The sequence below is a fragment of the Heterodontus francisci genome, chromosome 33, assembly GCF_036365525.1.
Source record: "Heterodontus francisci isolate sHetFra1 chromosome 33, sHetFra1.hap1, whole genome shotgun sequence".
Lineage (NCBI taxonomy): Eukaryota > Metazoa > Chordata > Chondrichthyes > Heterodontiformes > Heterodontidae > Heterodontus > Heterodontus francisci.
In genome coordinates this window covers 52,656,607-52,678,146 of record NC_090403.1, presented here as the reverse complement: position 1 = coordinate 52,678,146, position 21,540 = coordinate 52,656,607, and the positions used below count along the sequence as shown (strand labels likewise).

Sequence of the window (21,540 nt, the reverse complement as noted above, 5' to 3'; positions counted from 1 at the left end):
CTGGGCCATCTCCCTATGTGGCAGCGGGTTCCCCACCAAAGGCAAAATGCTCGTAGAAGTGGGAAGTGGCCTTTAATTGGCCACTTAAGTGGCTCAGTTGGCCTCCCGGTGGGTGGCTGATTTGCCAACTTTCTCGCTGCTGGCAAAATGGTATGGTGATGGGAAGACATCAGGCACACTCCTCCCCGATGCCTTCCCGTGCCATTTTGCCACCCTTCCTGCTTCCTAGCCTGTCGCTAAAGGGCCCAGAAAATTCTGGCCACTATCTTCATGAATGGAGAAGAGAAAACTCGTAGTTGGGTAGAGGAATGGAGTAACAGCTTTGCTTGAACACTGTAGTCACTTGGATCCCTACACCTCTGGGCTGGTAATAATTGAATAAATGTGCATTATTATCAAATGGAAGGCTGTCCTATCTAAAATATGCTATTTTCATATCTGTACTGCTGCCTTGTTGATTTGAATTCTGCCCCCTGAATGGTACTCTGGTTGCGACATCAGTCTAGTTACTGAATCTGCAATTTCTGGCCCACCAGTTGCTTGGCCATGTAATGTAAACTGACAATTCATTTGTCTTGTTACTTACAACATGTTAATCTTCGAGCCCTATTGCCTTTATACTAAGAACTTTACTTTTGATGAATGCTGTATTGTGATCCTGACCACTATACAGAGGCATGCTGCGTTCTTCATTGCCTTTGCAGCAACTAACTGAGCTGTTTGAATTTTGCTTAATACTGATCCATTACCTTTGGTCTGTTCTTGTCAGGATCTTGTGGAGTGTTCCCTGGAGATAGATTAGAAAGTGGCTCAATTCATTAATGTAGTTCTTGTTCCCACAGAATTGATGTGATTAAAATTATTAATATTAAGTTCCAGCTAATGTAATATTGCACTGGGAATTATATGATCCAGAGGATGAATTTATACAGTGCAAGTAAATTGCAGTTGTCATGCACGGAAGGAGCGGTGATGAAATAAACAATGAAATGGAAGAAGTATGAATTTTAAAAAGTCAACTGTTCAACAAAATGACAAAAACTTGGACACTTATACCGCTGTCAAAATGGAGTAGTGGTCACGTGACCCGTCCTGTACTGGAAATCAACTAACCTGTCTACAAAAATGAAACTCGTTAATCTCGTCTGAAATAGCTCTGGGGAGAACCCCTTTGAAATTGAAAGAAGCACTATTGCATATTGATGACTCCTATCAACATGAATGAACTAACATAGAGTTCTAGAGACAGACTGACTCACAGCCCAAACCAAAAAGAATAGGTGTCAAGTAGCACCGTGTTAGCAGAATGGTCCTCATTCAGACATCAGTTGATAATCATGGTTTCCACATACTGGTCTATTGTGCGGTCATGTGTCTCCTAACAGAAACTCTAATGTGATAGGTTTTTACTATAAAAAGGTAGCCCTCTGGAAAGAGAGGGGAGATCAAGCCAAAACCTCAGATGCCAGTCTGGCCAGAGGCTGTGCAAGAGGACCAGCCAAGCAAGAAGAACCCTGCTGAATAACAACTGGAACAACCACTAAAGTAGAGACATCACAAAGTGACTTTGAGACTCTCCATCAGCGAAGGTAATGAAATCCACACCACCAGCTTTGTGCTGAGCTGTAACAACTAGAACTCTACAACACCTCAAGTTTTTTAAATTTGTTCTTGGGATGTGGACATCGCTGGCTAGGCCAGCATTTATTGCCCATCCGTAATTGCCTTTGGGAACGCGGTGGTGAGCTGCCTTCTTGAACCACAGCAGTCCATGTGGGGTAGGTGCACCTACAGTGCTATTAGGAAGGGGGTTCTAGGATTTTGACCCAGCGACAGTGAAGGAACGGCGATATAGTTCCAAGTCAGGATGGTGTGTGGCTTGGAGGGGAGCTTGCAGGTGGTGGTGTTTCCATGCATCTGCTGCCCTTGTCCTTCTAGGTGGTAGAGGTTGTGAGTTTGGAAGGTGCTGCCTCTCCACAGTTCAAGACTGCAAACACCCAGGCCTACACTTTTTAAAAAAAAAACTTTGTTCCTGAGAAGATTCAACAGGTTTACTGTAAACCATGAACACTTGACTCACTTTGGAGTTTAAACTACATGCTACCCTTTTCTCTCTTTCTATCTATTCTTGTGTATGTGTGTGTGGATGAATGTGTGTTTGGGTGAGGTTACGACCATTTCGAGAATTGTGTAAAAATTGTTTTTTTTTTAAACCTGTCATTTGTCTGTTTATTTGACCCAAAAGACAATTGGGGCCAACATATCATTTGTAGCAAAACTCAATTGCAGTCAGTTGGGAGGTGAACAGTGGGAACCACCCACACCCCTTTCCACTTGTCTGTAACATAATGCAGTACTTAAAATTGAATGAGTGAGAAATATTAGCTTGGATATTAAACACCCCTGCCCTCACCCCCCCATCCCCCACACACAACAGACAGGAGAGGGTCAGAGGTGGGGGGAGGATTAAAAATGAAGAAATGGGCAACACAATCCTAAACTGCCGCATATGTGCCTGTTGATGTTTATATTGTGGTAGGGTTCGAGCCTCCCAGTGTCTCACTGTGGAGAGACAGGATGATTCATTAACATTTTTTACACGTCACGTAGGTTTTCCAGGGGTTGGGAAATCCAACACTGAAAGGGAGGCGGGAGCCCACTCCTGGCCAGGTTTCTGCCAATCAAGTAGGGTTAATTTCCCCTTGCTTTGTTTTCTTGACATTTCACTTGCTCCATTTTTTTATCATTAAGAAATGGTTTGATATTAAGTGAAATATACCTGTTTAGTTAATTTTTGCATCATGATCAGATGGATTGATAGCAGCACCAATGCAGCCTGATTAGCTCACTTCTCATCTTATCAGTAGGTTTCTCTGCTCCCTTGGTTCATCCCAGGGGAGAAACACATGTTTTAAAAAAAAAAGTTGCACTAGAACTATTGGGTAAGGTCAGTTGATACCTTGGTGCGTGATTGTAAGGCTAAAATGTTTCGTTTCTTCTTTCATGGAATGTGGTAAGGCCAGCATTTGTTGCCCATCCCTCATTGTCCTTGACAACTGAGTGGCTTGCTAGGCCATTTCAGAGGGCAGTTAAGAGTCAACCACATTGCTGTGGGTCTGGAGTCACAATTAGGCCAGACCAGGTAAGGACAGCAGATTTCATCTGAAGGCGATGGGTTTTTATGACAATCGATCATCGTAATGGTGCCATGAAACTGAGACTAACTTTTTTTGCTGTTACTGATTAAGACATAAAATTAATTCTGTTGTGAAAGGCACAATATAAATGCAACCTTATAATTAATTCGCTTCAGTTGTTTTTCTTTCTTAAGTCAGTGAGTGAAAACAGTTTTTACCTATACTTTGCTTGCTGTGGTCATCAATTTTGTGATTTAGACTTGGCCACAATTTGCAGTCTTAGGTATGTTTATCTATTGTCAAATTTTGTTTTTATTATTGGGTTTAGAATTTTTACTGATGTATTGGGAATTGTGTTCCATGATTCATTTTCATATTTGGGGCCACTGGTTTATTCCAATAGAAAAGTTAAATTCCATTTCTATTAAATGGACTAATGGATTTTCTGGGATTTTTATCTGAATTTTGCCTACTTTTGTGTAAAAGTTGCAAATCACTAGACTTGTGTTTGTGTTTCATGAAGTTGGTTTATTCCTGTAAACCATATGATCTGAAAAGCTTTCAAAGTGGTCTGTGGTAAGTATGACTGGGTCGAGGAACCAATTCTCGGCACATTCATGCTATTCCAGCCTAATCCCACACCAAGCATATTGCAGACGCCTTCCCGCACTGAGAAAATCACCTCCGCCCCACAGGTGTCGTGCCTCGTTTCCCTGAATGGGGATTCCGCCGAGATTGGGATGAGGCCTGTCGGGGTCAGTGGCGGGCCTCATCCATTGTGATCTTCATGCTCCCCCGCCACCATTCCCGATGTCGGAGACCCTTTAAAATCCAGCCCACTATATCTGAGCCAAAGCCATAGTCAGCCTTTGATCCGAAGTTAATCAAATTGTAGGCTTGCTAAAGGACAAGGGAAATTTTTATATGCTGGTTTAATTTCAACCATATAAATGGAATTGTTTTCCAATTGCTGTTCAGTCTCAGAATCAGACTACCTATGAGGCCACCCAGAACCCCAAGTTCACATCATCCTCAACAAAGGGCTCATTTGTAAGAGGTGATTAATATTTTGATTTGCCTTGTGATTGATTTTTAGATAAAAAGGTGTCAAATCCTTTTTATGTCACAGACACTCTGGCCCCAGTATTGGCTGGGAGTGCTGTGTCATTGGAAGAACCTGGTAAGGTGGAGGACATGGAGACCTTGTCAATTTTTAATAGCAGGGCCTCATTTAAATAATTTTCAGCAGACTTCTGCCTGACAATGGCCAAATTGACAGCCTGGCTGATGGGCGGAGCATAAACAAATGGCATGTGATTCTTATCAAGACACTCATACACATTCATGTAACTGCATCAGAATAACTTCGGTAGAAATTTTGGAGCAGGTTATCTGCTGCCCTCTTATTTGGGGAAGACTACAGAGAGCAGAGCACTTTTTCTAAATGGTATATGTACATTCTTCTCCATTTGGTGATTTTACTCAATATTTTTTCCTAAGCAATTGTCCTTCTGTTGATTTAATAGTTATTGATCTTTGGGAATGGGACCAATGTAGAAAGCAACAAATCATTTTATGTGCAATGTTTTGAATATTAATGATCCAAAGTTGATTGTTAGATTCAACAGTTGTTTGTCTGGCTTTAAGACCTGAATGAGCCCAAATTTACACCAGCATAATGCTGGCAGAACCAAAGCCATCCCATGAATCCTGATGGTATCAACATGGCCCTCAGTATGACTGTCGCCCTCCCAGCTGCTCCCTCAGAAGGTGCAGATGCTCAGTGTAAAACTAGACCTTGAGCTGAGTTGAACTTTCTCCCTGACACTTGTTCTAGTCCCTATAGACTGCTTTCTTCCACTTCTGCAAATGGACTAAACAATATTTAAATATTATCTTGTTCTTACCCATTCTACTTGCCTAAACTCCTTCAGTTATATGTACTCACATACACACTCCAATCCTCTGATCCTGGTTACTCATTGTTCCTTTGCCCCATAGTTGGTGATGGCTCTTTTAGCTACTACACCCAGCCCTGCAGAGTTCCTTCCCTGGAACTCAGTACTTTTTTACTTCCCTTCTTAATTTAAGAAACGTACTTTAAAACCATCCAAACAATCAACATTTCAGCCTTGTCCTCAATATCCTGAACATGAAGAATGCTTTATTAATTTATGTTGCGCATGTGTCTATGCTTTTACGTTACAGTGTAACACCACTTAGCAATTGCAGATGCATAGTGAAAACAGTGCTGCCTTATAAATCAGTCCTTTGTTCACATCTATATTCGACATCAATTACAAATACTAGCTTATTTTAATGTTTTAAATTTTTGCATTATTTATGCATAATTAGATATAAAATATTTTAAGAAATTATGCTATATATTTTTCCTTCAAGATGTGGTTCAGTGGCTAAATTGTTAACAGAGAACTTGTTGAAGTCAGAAGTCGGGTCTGATTGTCTTTTGACCAACTAGCTCATTGCAACTCTTGAAAAGGAACTTTATGTGCAGCAAAGTGACATCATGTGTTTATCTAAAAGAGAACAGCCAAGCCCACAGTTTTTTTTAAAAGGGTGAGTGTAACATATTTGTTTGACTGTTTAGTTTACTCAGTTTGCTCTGGCATGTGACAGAATTTGCAGCAATGTGAAACTTCCAATAGTCTCCTGTGAGCGTCAGCTGGCGACTCGGGTCAGAGGTCAGTGGCTGGGGTTAACAGCCCGGAACAGCTGCTGGTTCACAGCGTGCAGTGTACACAGGAGTGTACAGGGTTGCTGTGTAAGTTTTCAGTTTATGTTTGAGTGGCTGACGTCCCAACTAGAGAGATGTGCCTGGCAGTCTGCAGTTATGTCCTGCAGCATAACTGTTAACCATTTTTGGAATATATTTGGGTTCACTGTTGATGTAAACGTTAGGAATGAGGAAGAGTAAAGTATGCTGGATCCTGCACTGTCCCAGCTGCCAGATGAACATTTCATTATGTGATAAATGATGTGTGACTTGTTAATGGAAATCGGAAAGCGACAATTATCTTGGACTAATGATAGCCACTGCTGAAGTCTTTATGTCCGTTGGAAGTTGCTCTTCCAGTTGGATTAAAGTGAACTATGGAACAGACGCAGAGTTATCTGTGAAAGCATGTCCAGCACTGGAAAAGCTGCCTGCAGCCCAGGCTTGATCTATAAGCAGTGGAATTGGGAAAGACCGGTGGGAATCGACTGCAGTTCTCCTGAGCCCCGCTGCATTTGGCTAGCTGCATTAAGGAATGTGACCTCGGAGGTAGACTGCAGGAAGGAGAGGGACAGTGATACCTCAGCTGTCAAAAGAAAGCAGAGTTTTCCTGTTTGGGAGGAGGAGAAGGAGTTGCTGGTAAGCCGTTTAGTTTGGAAGCTGTGAAGTCTTTGCTTGTATTGTGTAGGAGTAAAAGTGGATGTAGCCAGATTTAATTTCCTGGAGGCTGCATCGCCTCAGGAAATCTTGAATAGAATGTAGGTGCAGACAAACCTTTGTACAAACATGTATGAACAAGAATGTCTGCCTCATTAAACTGCTTTACATTTTGTCATTTCAGCTGCTGTCTTGTGCTACTGATAACTCTACATGTGCTTCAATGAGCTAATATACTACTAGCAGTTTCTGTGAAACTGTTTTACTAATTCAGATACATTAAGTCAGTTTTGAATCAAGCATCTAAGCTTTAACGGGCAAAAACGGAAATCCTTTTTTGTGATATATGGCTATTGACTAAAGAAGCCCAGTTAGTCGATTGTTTAAAAAATATTTGAGGGTTGACCGTTACAGCATATGGTTACAGCATAGAAGGTCATTCAGTCTATCAAATCCATGCCAGTGGCTCAAAGCGCAGTCAAATAACACATCAACATGGAATTTCTTTCGCCTGCTTTTTATAATAGCTGTAGTTAGAATTCTTATTCTAAAATAAAACTAGTATACAAAGCAGAACAGTTAATATATTGCTTTAAAAAGAACATTCAGATTCTTACAAAAGAAGTTTATTTCATAAACAGGATGCTTTTATATGCACACTGCTGACTTCTTGCCACCATCATTGACATGAATCTAAGGCCATAGGGTGGAGTCAATGTCTTAAATACAAATCACATGTTCCTGAACTTAACTTTTGTTATGAATTTTGAATATCTTCACAGTATGTCATGCTAAAGAAACATTAGTTAACAGGCCTACTTCCTATTCTGTTTGTACATGAGAAGAAAATTCTGTTCCATAGCTCTTTCTGGGTACAGTGGTGTAGGTAAATTATGTTGTTGGACTAATATTCCAGAGGATTTATAATCTAGGGAATGTGAGTTCCAATCCCATCATGGCAGTTTGAGAATTTAATTTCAGTTTAGGAAAAAAAAGTACAGAAATTTAAAGCTAGCGTCAGCATAAAGTGACCATGAAGCTGTCGAATTGCAGTAAAATCCTATTGGTTCACTGGCTTCCAGTAGGGAAGAAAACCTGTTATCCTTGCTCACTATGTGACTCCAGGCCCACACCACTGTGGTCCACTCTTCACTGATCCTTGAAGTGGTCCTCCAGTAAGCCACGTAGTCATAGCAAACTACTACGAAGGTGACTGCAGTGGTTCCAGGAGAAGGCCCAGTACACTTTCTCAGGGTAAATGGGAATGGGAAATAAATGCTGGCTTTACTAGCTGCCCCCACATCCCAGGAATGAACAACTTAAAAGAACAGTGAATAATATTTCATGAAGGAATCATGATCCAGAATGGTGTACTATCATAAATTTCTGCTTCCAGATTTATTTCCAGGTTTTCTGAACTGAGTTCAAATTCTCAAACAGCCATGGTGGTATTTGCATACTCAGGGCTGAATTTAGTTGCGCCAGCGGGGCTCCTGGCACCGGGTCGAAAAGGCGGTGGGAATCCCGCCTCGACCATTTGAAGCCGCCCCCCCCACAGCGAGTTTCAGTGGCGCTCGGGCAATTACACGTCTGGCGCCGGGATCCCTGTCTCTTGAAGATATCCCTGCCTCGAGGAAGCTCCCCTCCCCAAGTCAACAGGGAGGTCGCCTCATTTTACTGGGCAACTTCCCCATGTGGGGAGGCCCCCCCACCCCCACCCCCCCGCACCCGGCTCCCAACCATTCCTCCGCTGCTGTCTTAGTTCCAGCCACGGCGGGAAGAGACCCTTAAGTGGTTGATAACAGGCCACTTAAGGGCCTCAATTGGCATCTGGGTGGAAAGGCCGTCTTCAATGTGGTAGATTCTTAACATCCTTTCTGAAATGGCCTAGCACGCCACTCAGTTCAAGGGCAACTAGGGATGGGCAACAAATGCTGGCCTGGCCAGCGATGCCCACATCCCACAAGTGAATAAAAAAACATAATTGTGCGGCGACGGGCCCTCTGCTCCTCCACCTCCTGTTGCAATTTTATGGGGCCCTGCCGCCTCCTGCTCTGTCTCTGGGGACCTAGTTTACTTTCTAACTCTTTTTAAAATCATTTTGCTTTTTGCTTTGTCAGATGAATGGTCTAAAAATACAATGAAGATGTGCAAAATATAATCTATTTCTGATATTTGGTTAGCTTGACAACAGATTCTGTAGGTAACCTGCAATCCTTATGATCTGGAGTTTTCATTTTCTGTTTCTCTGCTGTCCAGAAATAACATAGCCCATGTCTAACTGACATGAATTGTGGTAGCTTGCTTATTTGAAGTAACATTGGATTCCCACTACATTTCCCCCTCTGAGAAGATGGAAACACCTGACGTAAAACCAATTTCACATAGGCTTAAACGACTAGTTATTTCCAATTTAATTTACAGCAAAGATAATAGGCAAACATTTTGTAGCACTTGTTGAAATTTATAATGCATATGTATCTGAATGCCCACATATAAAGTTAGTTTTATCAGCTCTTCTTTAAGTTTCTTGAAAGGTCACAATTTAGTGACAGTTCTTCCGTAGAGGGAATACGTAATGTTGAATGCTTATGAAGTCCTTCCTACATGACAATAGTGACTACATTTCAAAAGTACTTAATTGAATGTAAAGTGCTTTTGAGTCGTCCTGAGGTCATGAAAAATGCTATATTAATGCAAATCTCTACTTTTTTTCTCTCTCTTCAGATAACTAAAGGGCACAGAGATTTTCTGGCTTTTAACTCTTAATTCAGATAATGCAGATAGTGATTGCAATCAATTTGTGATCAAAGCAGCAATTCTACGTCGGTATTTAGTCTGTAGCCTAGGTTCTTGTACTACTTGTTCTAAGATTAGACCTTGCAGAATATTGATGGAATGTAAACATGCATTGTATAGAATTGTAGCTGGTTCGTGACTTCAGTAGGATTATAGGAACAGGAGTAGTTCAATCAGTCCCCTGAGCATGTTCTGCCATTCAGTTATATCATAGCTTAGCTGTACCTTCTACCTGCCTTTGCTCCTTTTATCCTTCTGATACTGATCCCCAACGAAAATTTATAAATCTCAATCTTGAAAATTTGAATTGACTCGTTAGTCACACCCTTTTGGAGAAGAGAGTTACAGAATTCCACTACCCTTTTGAGTGTGAAAATGTGTTTCCTGATTTCACTCCTGAATGGCCAAGTGTTAATTTTAAGATTGTGCTTCCTTGTTCTGGATTCCCCCACCAAAGGAAATAGTTTTCCTGTATCCTATGAATTCAAGTTTAGAATATTTTAAACACCTCAATTAGATCACCCTCAACGTTCTAAACTGCTAGACTGGGTATGCGACAGGTGGTGAAGGAACCAACAAAAGGGGAAAACATAATTGACCTCGTCCTCCCCAAACTGCCTGCTGCAGATGCATCTGACCATGACAGTATTGGTAGGACCGCACAGTCCTTGTGGAGACGAAGTCCCGCCTTCACATTGAGGATACCCTCCATCGTGTTGTGTGGCACTACCACCGTGCTAAATGGGATCGATTTTGAACAGATCTAGCAATGCAAAACTGGGCATCCATGAGGCGCTGTGGGCCATCAGCAGCAGCAGAATTGTACTCAACCACAATCTGTAACCTCATGGCCCGGCATATCCCCCACTCTACCATTACCATCAAGCCAGGAGACCAACCCTGGTTCAATGAAGAGTGCAGGTGGGCATGCCAGGAGCAGAACCAGGCATACCTCAAAATGAGGTGTCAACCTGGTGAAGCTACAAGACAGGACTACTTGTGTGCCAAACTGCATAAGCAGCATGTGATAGACAGAGCTAAGCGATCCCATAACCAACGGATCAGATCCAAGCTCTGCAGTCCTGCCACATCCAGCTGTGAATGGTGGTGGACAATTAAATAACTAACTGGAGGAGGTGGCTCCATAAATATCCCCATCCTCAATGATGGGGGAGCCCAGCTCATCATTGCAAAAGATAAGGCTGAAGCATTTGCAACAATCCTCAGCCAGAAGTGCCGAGTTGATGATCCATCTCGGCCTCCTCCTGAAGTCCCCAGCATCACAGATGCCAGATGTCAGTCAATTCGATTCACTCCGCGTGATATCAAGAAACGACTGAAGGCACTGGATACTGCAAAGGCTATGGACCCTGACAATATTCTGGCAATAGTGCTGAAGACCTGTGCTCCAGAACTTGCTGCGCCCCTAGCCAAGCTGTTCCAGTATAGCTACAACACTGGCATCTATCGGGCAATGTGGAAAATTGCCCAGGTATGTCCTGTACACAGAAAGAAGTACAAGTCCAACCCGGCCAATTACTGCTCTATCAGCCTACTCTCAATCATCAATAAAGTGATGGAAGATGTCATCAACAGTGCCATCAAGCAGCACTTGCTTAGCAGTAACCTGCTCAGTTTGGGTTCTGCCAGGGCCACTCAGCTCCTGACCTGATTACCGCCTTGGTTCAAACATGGACAAAAGAGATGATCTCAAGAGGTGAGGTGAGAGTGACTGCCCTTGACATCAAGGCAGCATTTGACTGAGTATGGCATCAAGGAGCCCTAACAAAACTGAAGTCAATGGGAATCGGGGAAAACTCTCCCTTGGTTGGAGTCATATCTAGCTCAAAGCAAGATGGTTGTGGTTGTTGGAGGTCAATCATCTGAACTCCAGGACATCACTGCAGGAGTTTCTCAGGGTAGTGTCCTAGGCCCAACCATCTTCAGCTGCTTCATCAATGACCTTCCTTCATTCATAAGGTCAGAAGCGGGGATGTTCGCTGATGATTGCACAATGTTCAGCACCATTCGCAACTCCTCAGATACTGAAGCAGTCCATGCAGAAATGCAGCCATACCTGGGCAATATCCAGGTTTGGGCTGATTAGTGGCAAGTAACCTTTGCGCCACACAAGTGCCAGGCAATGACCATCTCCAACAAGAGAGAATCTAATAATCTCCCCATGACATTCAATGGCATTACCATGGCTGAATCCCCACTATCAACATCCTAGGGGCTGCCATTGACCAGAAACTGAACTGGAGTAGTCATATAAATACCGTGGCTACAAGCGCAGGTCAGAGGCTAAGAATCCTGAGGCGAGTAACTCACCTCCTGACTCCCCAAAGCCTGTCCGCCATCTAAAAGGCACATATCAGGAGTGTGATGGAATACTCTCCACTTGTTTGGATGGGTGCAGCTCCAACAACACTCAAGAAGCTCAACACCATCCAGGACAAAGAAGCCTGCTTGATTGGCACCACATCCACAAACATTCACTCCCTCCACCACCGACGCACAGTGGCAGCAGTGTGTACCATCTACAAAATGCACTGCAACCAAGGCTCCTCAGACGGCACCTTCCAAACCCACGACCTCTACCAACTAGAAGGACAAGAGCAGCGAGTGCATGGGAACACCACCACCTGCAAGTTCCCCTCCAAGTCACACACCATCCTGACTTGGAACTATCGCCGTTCCTTCACTGTCGCTGGGTCAAAATCATGGAACTCCCTTCCTAACAGCACTGTGGGCGTACCAACCTCACATGGACTGCAGTGATTCAAGAAGGCAGCTCACCACCACTTTCTCTAGGGCAATTAGGGATGGGCAATAAATGCTGGCCTAGCCAGCGACGCCCACATCCCATGAATGAATTTTTAAAAAGCCATGTTTACGCAGCCTGTCCTCATAATTTTAACTGTTTAAGCCCTGGTATAATTCTGTTGAATCTGTGTTGTACCCCTTCCAAGGCCAAGATATGTGGCTTGAGGTTTAATACCCAAAACTGAGTACAGTACTCAGATGTGGTTAGACCAAGACTCTGTACAACCGAAGCATCATTTCCTTATTTTTGAATTCCAACCTCATTGAGATCAAGGCCAATATTCCATTATCATTTTTGATTACTTTTTTTTGTCTCTTTTTCATTACTTTTTAAGGATTTGTTTACATGGATACCTAAATTCCTTTGCTTCTCTACATCATCTAGTCTCTTACCATTAAGGAAATATTCAGATTTGTCTCTGTTTCAAGTGGATCTTGATTTGGAACACATCCTTTAGCCACTTTCCCACATGCTGTCCAGCATTTTTGGAATAAAGTAACAATTATTGTTTGATGCTCTGCATTGGTGAAATTAATTGTGAAAAAAATTAACAATTCTGCATTGAATGACATGGACCAATTTAAAAGCAGTAACTCTTGACACGTGCACATCACTGTATCCTATAATTACACTAAGCGCCTTTAACCTAACCAATTTGAAGTAGAGGAAAAGCACACACTTTTCACAATCTGTGACACTGACCAAAACTGATTTTGTTGTAGGTTTGTTGGTCAATCTACTTCACAGAATTGTTACAGCGCAGAAGGAGGCCCTTTGGCCCATCGTGTCTGCACCGGCTCTTCGAAAGAGCGGTTCACCTCGTACCATTCCCCCGCCTTCTCCCCGTAACCCTGCATATTCTTCCTTTTTGTATAACAGTCTAATTCCCTATGAATGCTTCAATTGAACCTGCCTCCACCACACTTTCAGGCAGTGCACTCCTGACTTTAACCACTCGCTGTGTGAAAATGTTTTCCTCATGTCACTTTTGCTTCTCTCACCCACTGCTTTAAATCTGTGCCCTCTCGTTCTCGATCCTTTCACCAGTGGGAACAGTTGCCCTTTATCTACTCTGTCCAGACCGCTCATGATTTTGAATACCACTATCAAATCACCTCTCAGCCTTCTCTTCAAGGAAAACAGTCCAAACTTCTCCGATCTATCTTTAGAACTGAAGTTCCTCACGCCTGGAATATTTTCTGTACCCTCTCCAATGCTGTCCCATCTTTCCTAAAGTGCGGCGTCCAGAACTGGACGCAATACTCCAGCTGAGGTCAAACTAGTATCTTATAGATGTTCAAAATAACTTCCTTGCCCTTGCACTCTCTGCCCCTATTAACGAAGCCTAGGATGCTTGTATGCTTTATTAACACTCTCTCAACCTGTCCTCCCACCTTCAATGCTTTATGCACATATACACCCAGATCCCTCTGCTTCTACACCCCCTTTAGAATTGTACCCTTTATTTTATATTGTTTGTCCATGTTCTTCCTACTAAAATGAATCACTTTACTTTTCTCTGCATTGAACTTCATCTGCCACTTGTCTGCCCATTCCACCAACTTGTCTATATCCTTTTGCAGTTCTACACTATCGTCCTCTCAGTTCACAATGCTTCCAAGTTTCGTGTCATCTGCAAACTTTGAAATTGTACCCTGTACACCAAGGTCTGGGTCATTAATATATATCAGGAAAAGCAAGGGTCGCAACACTGACCCCTGGAGAACTCCACTACAAACCTTCCTCTCGTCTGAAAAACATCCATTAGCCACGACTCTTTGTTTCCGATCATTCAGCCAATTCTGTCTCCATGTTGCTACTGTCCCTTTTATTCCATGAGCTCACAAATGCCTTTTGAAAGTCCATATACACCACATCAACTGCATTGCCCTCATAAACCCTCTCCGTTATCTCCTCAAAAAAACTCTAGCAAATTAATTAAACATGATTTTCCCTTAAGAAATCCATGCTGGCTTTCCTTAATTTACCCGCATTTGTCCATGTGACTATTAATTTTGTCTCAAATTATTCGCTCTAGAAGTTTCCCCGCCACTGAAGTTAAACTGAAAGGTCTGTAGTTGCTGGACTTATCTTTACACCTTTTTTTTTTCAACAAAGGTGTAATTTTTCAGTTCTCCAGTCCACTGGCACCACCCCGAGTCTATGGAAGACTGAAAAATTATGGCCAGTGCCTCGCGATTTTCTATCCTCACTTCTCTCAGTATTGTTTGATGCATCTCATCTGCTTCTGGTACTTTATCCACTTTAAGTACAGACAGAATATCTAATATATCCTTTTTATCAGTTTTAAAACCTTCTAGTGTCTGAATTCCCTCCTCTTTCATCATTGCCTGGATTGCATCTTCTTCCTTGGAAAAGACAGATGCAAAGTATTCATTTAATACCTCAGCTATGTCCTGTGCCTCCATGCATAAATCCCTTTTTATGGTCCCTAATTGGCCCAAGTTCTCCTTTTACCTCCCTTTTACTATTTCTATGTCTATAAATAAAACTTTGGGATTTCCTTAGATGCTAGCTGCCAATCTCTTTTCCTGCTCTTTCTTTGCTTCTCTTCTTTGCGTTTTTCACTTCCCCTCTGGGCCTTCTTTATTCAGCCTGGTTCTCAATAGTATTTTCTACCTGGCATCTGTTGAAGCTCACTTTTTCTTCTTTATCTTAATCTCTACCTCTTTTGTCATCCAGGGGGCTCTGGATTTGTTTACCCTACCTTCCTCCTTCAAGGGAACATACCTTGACTTTGCCGAACTATCTCTTCTTCAAAGGCAGCCCATTGTTCAGCTGCAGTTTTTCCTGTCAACCTTTGACTCTAATTTATTCATCCCAGCTCCGTTCTCACCCCATTGACGTTTGCTTCCCCCAGTTAATTATTCTTACTCTGGATTGTTCTTTGTCCTTTTCCATAGTCAGCCTAAACCTTATGATACAATGATCACTGTCCCCTAAATGATCTCCTCCTGATAATTGGTCCACCTCATTCCCAAGAACAGGTCTAGCAGTGCCTTCTTTCTCATTGCCCTTCTTTGAGCCAGGTCTCTGTTATAGCCACAACATCATATTTCCACATGGTAATCTGCGCCTGTAAATCACCAATCTTATCTTATTAACAACACTCCGTGCATTCACATACATGCACATTAACTGATTTAGACCTTTATTATTTTCTCCCTTCCTCTGAACCCACCTAATAACTTACTATTCTCTACTCTGGTGCTAGCTATCTCTCGCAGTATTCTGTGCACCTTGGTATTCTTCTCTGATAGTCCCTCCTGGTTCCCACCCCTGCCAAGTTAGTTTAAACCCTCCCCAATAGCACTAGAAAATCACCCCGCAAGGAAATGTATCCCAGCTCTGTTCAGGTGCAACCCGTCCGGCCTGTACTGGTCCCACCTTCTGTAGAACAGGCTCCAGTATCCCAGGAATCTAAAGCCCTCCCTCCTGCATCATCTTTCCAACCACACATTCATCTGCACCGTCCTCCTATTTCTATACTCACTTGCCCGTGTTACTGTGAGTAATCTGGAGATTACTACTTTTGAGGTCCTGCTTGCTAATTTCCTACCTCGCAGGGCCACTTCCCTCTTCCTACCTATGATGCTGGTATCAATGTGGACCATGACTGCTGGCTATTCACCCTCCCCCCTCAGAATGCTCTGCTGCTGTTCAGTGACATCCTAGACCCTGGCACCAGGGAGGCAACACAGCACCCTGGATTCGCGTCTGCGACCACAGAAACACCTGTCTCTTCCCCTAACTATGGAATCTGCTACCACTATTGCTCTTTCAGCCTCCCTTGTGCCTTCCTGTGCAGCTGAGCCACCTGTGGTGTCAGGGCCTTGGCTCTGGCTGCAGTCCCAGATGAACCATCACCTTCCTTAGTATTCAGAATTGAATACCTGTTGGAGAGTGAGACACAGTCAGGGGTCTCCAGCACTACCTGCCTGTTTCTTCTTGACTGTCTGGCGATCTAAGATATAAAAGTATATGGGTACTCATCTAATATCCTCTATTTATAATGTGGCACCTTATTTGGTACTGGATGGGTAGCTCACTCTGTTGAGTGCCAGATTAGGGACCAGAAAGTCTTTGATTTAACTGTCTGTGAGCTTCATTAGGTTTTTCACTCTGTTGAGGTGGATAAAATGAATACCATGGACTGAATTATACGCTGCCACAGCGGGTCGAATGGTGGCGTGGGGGTGCCATAAAATTGAGCGGGAGGCCTACCAGCCCTCCTCCCGTATCCGGTCAACTTTATGGTGGTCGGTGGGGGGGGGGGCGGGGGGTGGGGGTGTAGTGGAAATGGCCCGCCCGCCTGAGGCCAATCAAGGCCCTTAATTGGCCACTTAAGGGCCCTTGTCTGCCTCGACAGGTATTTGACCCGTGTCAAGCGGGCATGCTGGGGATGTGAAAGGCCACCCAGTGATGGCTGCCAACCTTTCCGCACGCCGGGGAGGGTGGGGGGGGGAACCCTGTCAGTAGGGCACAGGGTGCCTGATTGAGGGCCGCCCCCGCCTCCCAACCCATCCCCAGGACCCAAGACACCCCCTCCCTTCCCCCAAATGACCACTCCAGCCTCACCAGGGAAGGACCGATCTCCCTGGTGAAGCATGCCCAACTTACTTCGTCTCCTGGCTCCATGGCGTTGGCTGGGCTGTAGTCCCAGCAGTGGCCACCGCTCCTGGTGGCACTGCTGGGACTAAGAGCTGCCGGCCTGCTGATTGACCAGCAGCTCACTGAGGCGGGACTTCCTCCCTCGAGCGAGTCGAAGTCCTGTCTCAGGACAATTAAAGCCCGGGGACCCGTAAAATGCAGGACGGATCCCCAGGCTAGGCGGAAGCAGGTTCACCACCAACTTTTACAACGGTGGCGAATTCCCGTCCACCTAAGGTAAAATCCAGCCCCATGTCTTAGGTGTAGGATGAAAACAAGATTCTGCAGGGAGTCAATGGTGTATGCTAACCAATTTCAGAATCTGCAGTGTGTTTGTGAATGGAAATTAGTAGGGATCGGATTTTTGTGCAGGAAATTCGTTTTTATTGGTTGGCATCCTTCCATTTACGAAAGATGATGGACACACAAACAATCCGTTTAGGTGGGGTGTCTTCTGTTGGTGCAGCTTTGCTGATGGATGTGAAGGCCAATCCTTCAGAAGCAGGTTCTTCCACAGTTGCCGCACATGAAGCTGCCAAGTGATGCTGTGAGTTGATTTTGACGTTGACGCCTGTTGCCAAGCTGCCGCAGCAACTGGTCGTCGTGGTAGTGTACACCAGTCCACAGGATATGTCACCGTTTCCCTCTTTCGCCAGCTCGTGACTCCCAGGTGTGATAGTTGCCATTTAGGGCCTTCGAACCATAGAACAATTATGGCACAGAAGGAGGCCATTCAGACCATTGTGTCTGCACCAGCCGAAAAACCTAGCCGCCCTATCTCATCCCATCTTCCAGTACCTTTTGTACACCTCAATTAAGTCACCCCTCAACCTCCTCAGTTCCAGGGAAAACAACCCTAGCCTATCCAGTCTTTCCTCATAGCTGCAACTTTTAAGCCCTGGCAACATTTTTGTAAATCTTCTATGTACTCTCTCCAGAGCAATTATGTCCTTTCAGTAATGTCATGACCAGAACTGTACGCATACTCCAGCTGTGACCTAACCAGCCTTTTATACAGTTCCAGCATCACATCCCTGCTTTTGTATTCTATATCTGGTTTCAATCTCATAATGAAGAGCTGGAACCTGTCATAGCCGCTAAGCGCATTGCACTTTTGAACTACAAGAAAGCCCCCAGCGATTTAACATCCGCAGCACTTAAAGCAGCCAGAAGTACTGCACAAAGAACAGCTAGGCGTTGCGCAAACGACTACTGGCAACACCTATGCAGTCATATTCAGCTGGCCTCAGACACCGGAAACATCAGAGGAATGTATGATGGCATGAAGAGAGCTCTTGGGCCAACCATCAAGAAGATCACCCCCCTCAAATCTAAATCGGGGGACATAATCACTGACCAACGCAAACAGATGGACCGCTGGGTTGAGCACTACCTAGAACTGTACTCCAGGGAGAATGCTGTCACTGAGACTGCCCTCAATGCAGCCCAGCCTCTACCAGTCATGGATGAGCTGGACATACAGCCAACCAAATCGGAACTCAGTGATGCCATTGATTCCCTAGCCAGCGGAAAAGCCCCTGGGAAGGACAGCATTACCCCTGAAATAATCAAGAGTGCCAAGCCTGCTATACTCTCAGCACTACATGAACTGCTATGCCTGTGCTGGGACGAGGGAGCAGTACCCCAGGACATGCGCGATGCCAACATCATCACCCTCTATAAAAACAAAGGTGACCGCGGTGACTGCAACAACTACCGTGGAATCTCCCTGCTCAGCATAGTGGGGAAAGTCTTTGCTCGAGTCGCTCTGAACAGGCTCCAGAAGCTGGCCGAGCGCGTCTACCCTGAGGCACAGTGTGGCTTTCGTGCAGAGAGATCGACTATTGACATGCTGTTCTCCCTTCGTCAGATACAGGAGAAATGCCGTGAACAACAGATGCCCCTCTACATTGCTTTCATTGATCTCACCAAAGCCTTTGACCTCGTCAGCAGACGTGGTCTCTTCAGACTACTAGAAAAGATCGGATGTCCACCAAAGCTACTAAGTATCATCACCTCATTCCATGACAATATGAAAGGCACAATTCAACATGGTGGCTCCTCATCAGAGCCCTTTCCTATCCTGAGTGGTGTGAAACAGGGCTGTGTTCTCGCACCCACACTTTTTGGGATTTTCTTCTCCCTGCTGCTTTCACATGCGTTCAAATCCTCTGAAGAAGGAATTTTCCTCCACACAAGATCAGGGGGCAGGTTGTTCAACCTTGCCCGTCTAAGAGCGAAGTCCAAAGTACGGAAAGTCCTCATCAGAGAACTCCTCTTTGCTGACGATGCTGCTTTAACATCTCACACTGAAGAATGCCTGCAGAGTCTCATCGACAGGTTTGCGTCTGCTTGCAATGAATTTGGCCTAACCATCAGCCTCAAGAAAACGAACATCATGGGGCAGGATGTCAGAAATGCTCCATCCATCAATATTGGCGACCACGCACTGGAAGTGGTTCAAGAGTTCACCTACCTAGGCTCAACTATCACCAGTAACCTGTCTCTAGATGCAGAAATCAACAAGCGCATGGGTAAGGCTTCCACTGCTATGTCCAGACTGGCCAAGAGAGTGTGGGAAAATGGCGCACTGACACGGAACACAAAAGTCCGAGTGTATCAGGCCTGTGTCCTCAGTACCCTGCTCTACGGCAGCGAGGCCTGGACAACGTATGCCAGCCAAGAGCGACGTCTCAATTCATTCCATCTTCGCTGCCTTCGGAGAATACTTGGCATCAGGTGGCAGGACTATATCTCCAACACAGAAGTCCTTGAAGCGGCCAACATCCCCAGCTTATACACACTACTGAGTCAGCGGCGCTTGAGATGGCTTGGCCATGTGAGCCGCATGGAAGATGGCAGGATCCCCAAAGACACATTGTACAGCGAGCTCGCCACTGGTATCAGACCCACCGGCCGTCCATGTCTCCGTTATAAAGACGTCTGCAAACGCGACATGAAATCGTGTGACATTGATCACAAGTCGTGGGAGTCAGTTGCCAGCATTCGCCAGAGCTGGCGGGCAGCCATAAAGACAGGGCTAAATTGTGGCGAGTCGAAGAGACTTAGTAGTTGGCAGGAAAAAAGACAGAGGCGCAAGGGGAGAGCCAACTGTGCAACAGCCCCAACAAACAAATTTCTCTGCAGCACCTGTGGAAGAGCCTGTCACTCCAGAATTGGCCTTTATAGCCACTCCAGGCGCTGCTTCACAAACCACTGACCACCTCCAGGCGCGTATCCATTGTCTCTCGAGATAAGGAGGCCCAAAAGATCTCGGCCAATAAAGGAAAGCATTCCATATGCCTTCACCACTCTATCTACCTGTCCTGCCACCTTCAGGGACCCGTGGACAGGCACTCCAAGGTCTCTCACTTTTTCTACCCCTCTCAATAGCCTCCCCTTTATTGTGTATTCCCTCGCTTTATTTGGCCTCCCCAAATGCATTACCTCATACTTCTCTGGATTGAATTCTATTTGCCACTTTCCCGCCCACTCAACCAAACCATTGATATAATTCTGGAATCTACGGCTATCCTCTTCACAATTAACTACATGGTCAATTTTTGTGTCATCAGCAAGTTTCCCAATCATGCCTCCCACATTTAAGTCCAAATTATTGATGTATACCACAAACAGCAAGGGACCCAATACTGAGCCCTGTGGAACGCCATTGAAAACCGCTTTACATTCGCAAAAACATCCGTCGACTACTACCCTTTGTTTCCTGGCCCTGAGCCAATTCTGGATCCAACCTGCCACATTCCCCTGTATCCCATGGGCTTTCATTTTACTGACCAGTCTGTCATGCGGGACCTTGTCAAATGCCTTAACAAAATCCATGTCGACCACACGCATTGCACTACCCTAATCAATCCTCCCTGTTACTTCCTCAAAAAGCTCAATTAAGTTAGTAAGATATGACCTTCCCCTAACAAATCCATGCTGAGTATCCCTGATTAATCTGTGCCTTTCTAAGCGACAGTTTATCCTGTCCCTCAGAATTGATTCTAACAATTTACCCACAACCAAGGTCAGACTGACTGGCCTATAATTATTTGGCCTATCCCTTGCACCCTTTTTAAACAATGGTACAACGTTCGCATATCTCCAATCATCTGGTACCTCACCTGTGTCTAGTGAGGATTTGAAGATGATCCTCAGCGCATCTGCTATTTCCTCCCTGGTTTCCTTTAACAATCTGAGATGCAATACATCCAGTCCTGGCGATTTATCCACTTTCAAGGATGTCAGACCCTCTAGTACTTCCTCTTTCATTATGCTGATCGTATCTAATATTTCACACTTCTCTTTAACTACAGTGTCTGCATCAACGCTCTCTTTTGTAAAGACGGAGACAAAAAACTCATTAAGAACCCTGCCCACATCTTCTGCATCTGTGCATAAGTTCCCTTGTACATCTCTGATAGGCCCACCCTTTCCTTAGTTATCCTTTTGCTCTTAATGTACTGATAAAACATATGTCATGTCATGCTTGCAACCATGCTTGAAGAGGAGCTTTGGACTCCTTACTGATCGTCTGGCCCTGGCTATCTCACTGTACAGAAGGTTCTTGGGTATGCACCCATCTTCCATCCTGTGGATGTGTCTGATCCACCGAAGCCACCTCTTTTTGATTAGTACCATCACACTTGGGAACTCTGCCTTTGAGAGGACTGCCACATTTGTGATTTTGTCCTGCCAAGATGTACCCATAA

At 44.5% G+C, this 21,540-nt stretch overlaps 1 protein-coding gene across 7 annotated transcripts in view; it reads left to right on the top strand.

The window, feature by feature from the left end:
* The window catches only part of LOC137348208 (rho GTPase-activating protein 23-like), a 515,957-nt gene that overhangs the window by 253,257 nt on the left and 241,160 nt on the right, over positions 1-21,540 (top strand). For 2 of the 7 annotated variants that reach the window (XM_068013570.1, XM_068013569.1), the window contains exon 1: positions 5,874-6,510. The exons of the other annotated variants lie outside the window; for them this stretch is intronic. In XM_068013570.1, the coding sequence (XP_067869671.1) occupies positions 6,280-6,510 (231 nt within the window). In that variant the 5' untranslated portion in view covers positions 5,874-6,279. Of the gene's footprint in view, positions 1-5,873; positions 6,511-21,540 lie in introns of those variants that run through there. 7 annotated transcript variants of the gene reach the window in all.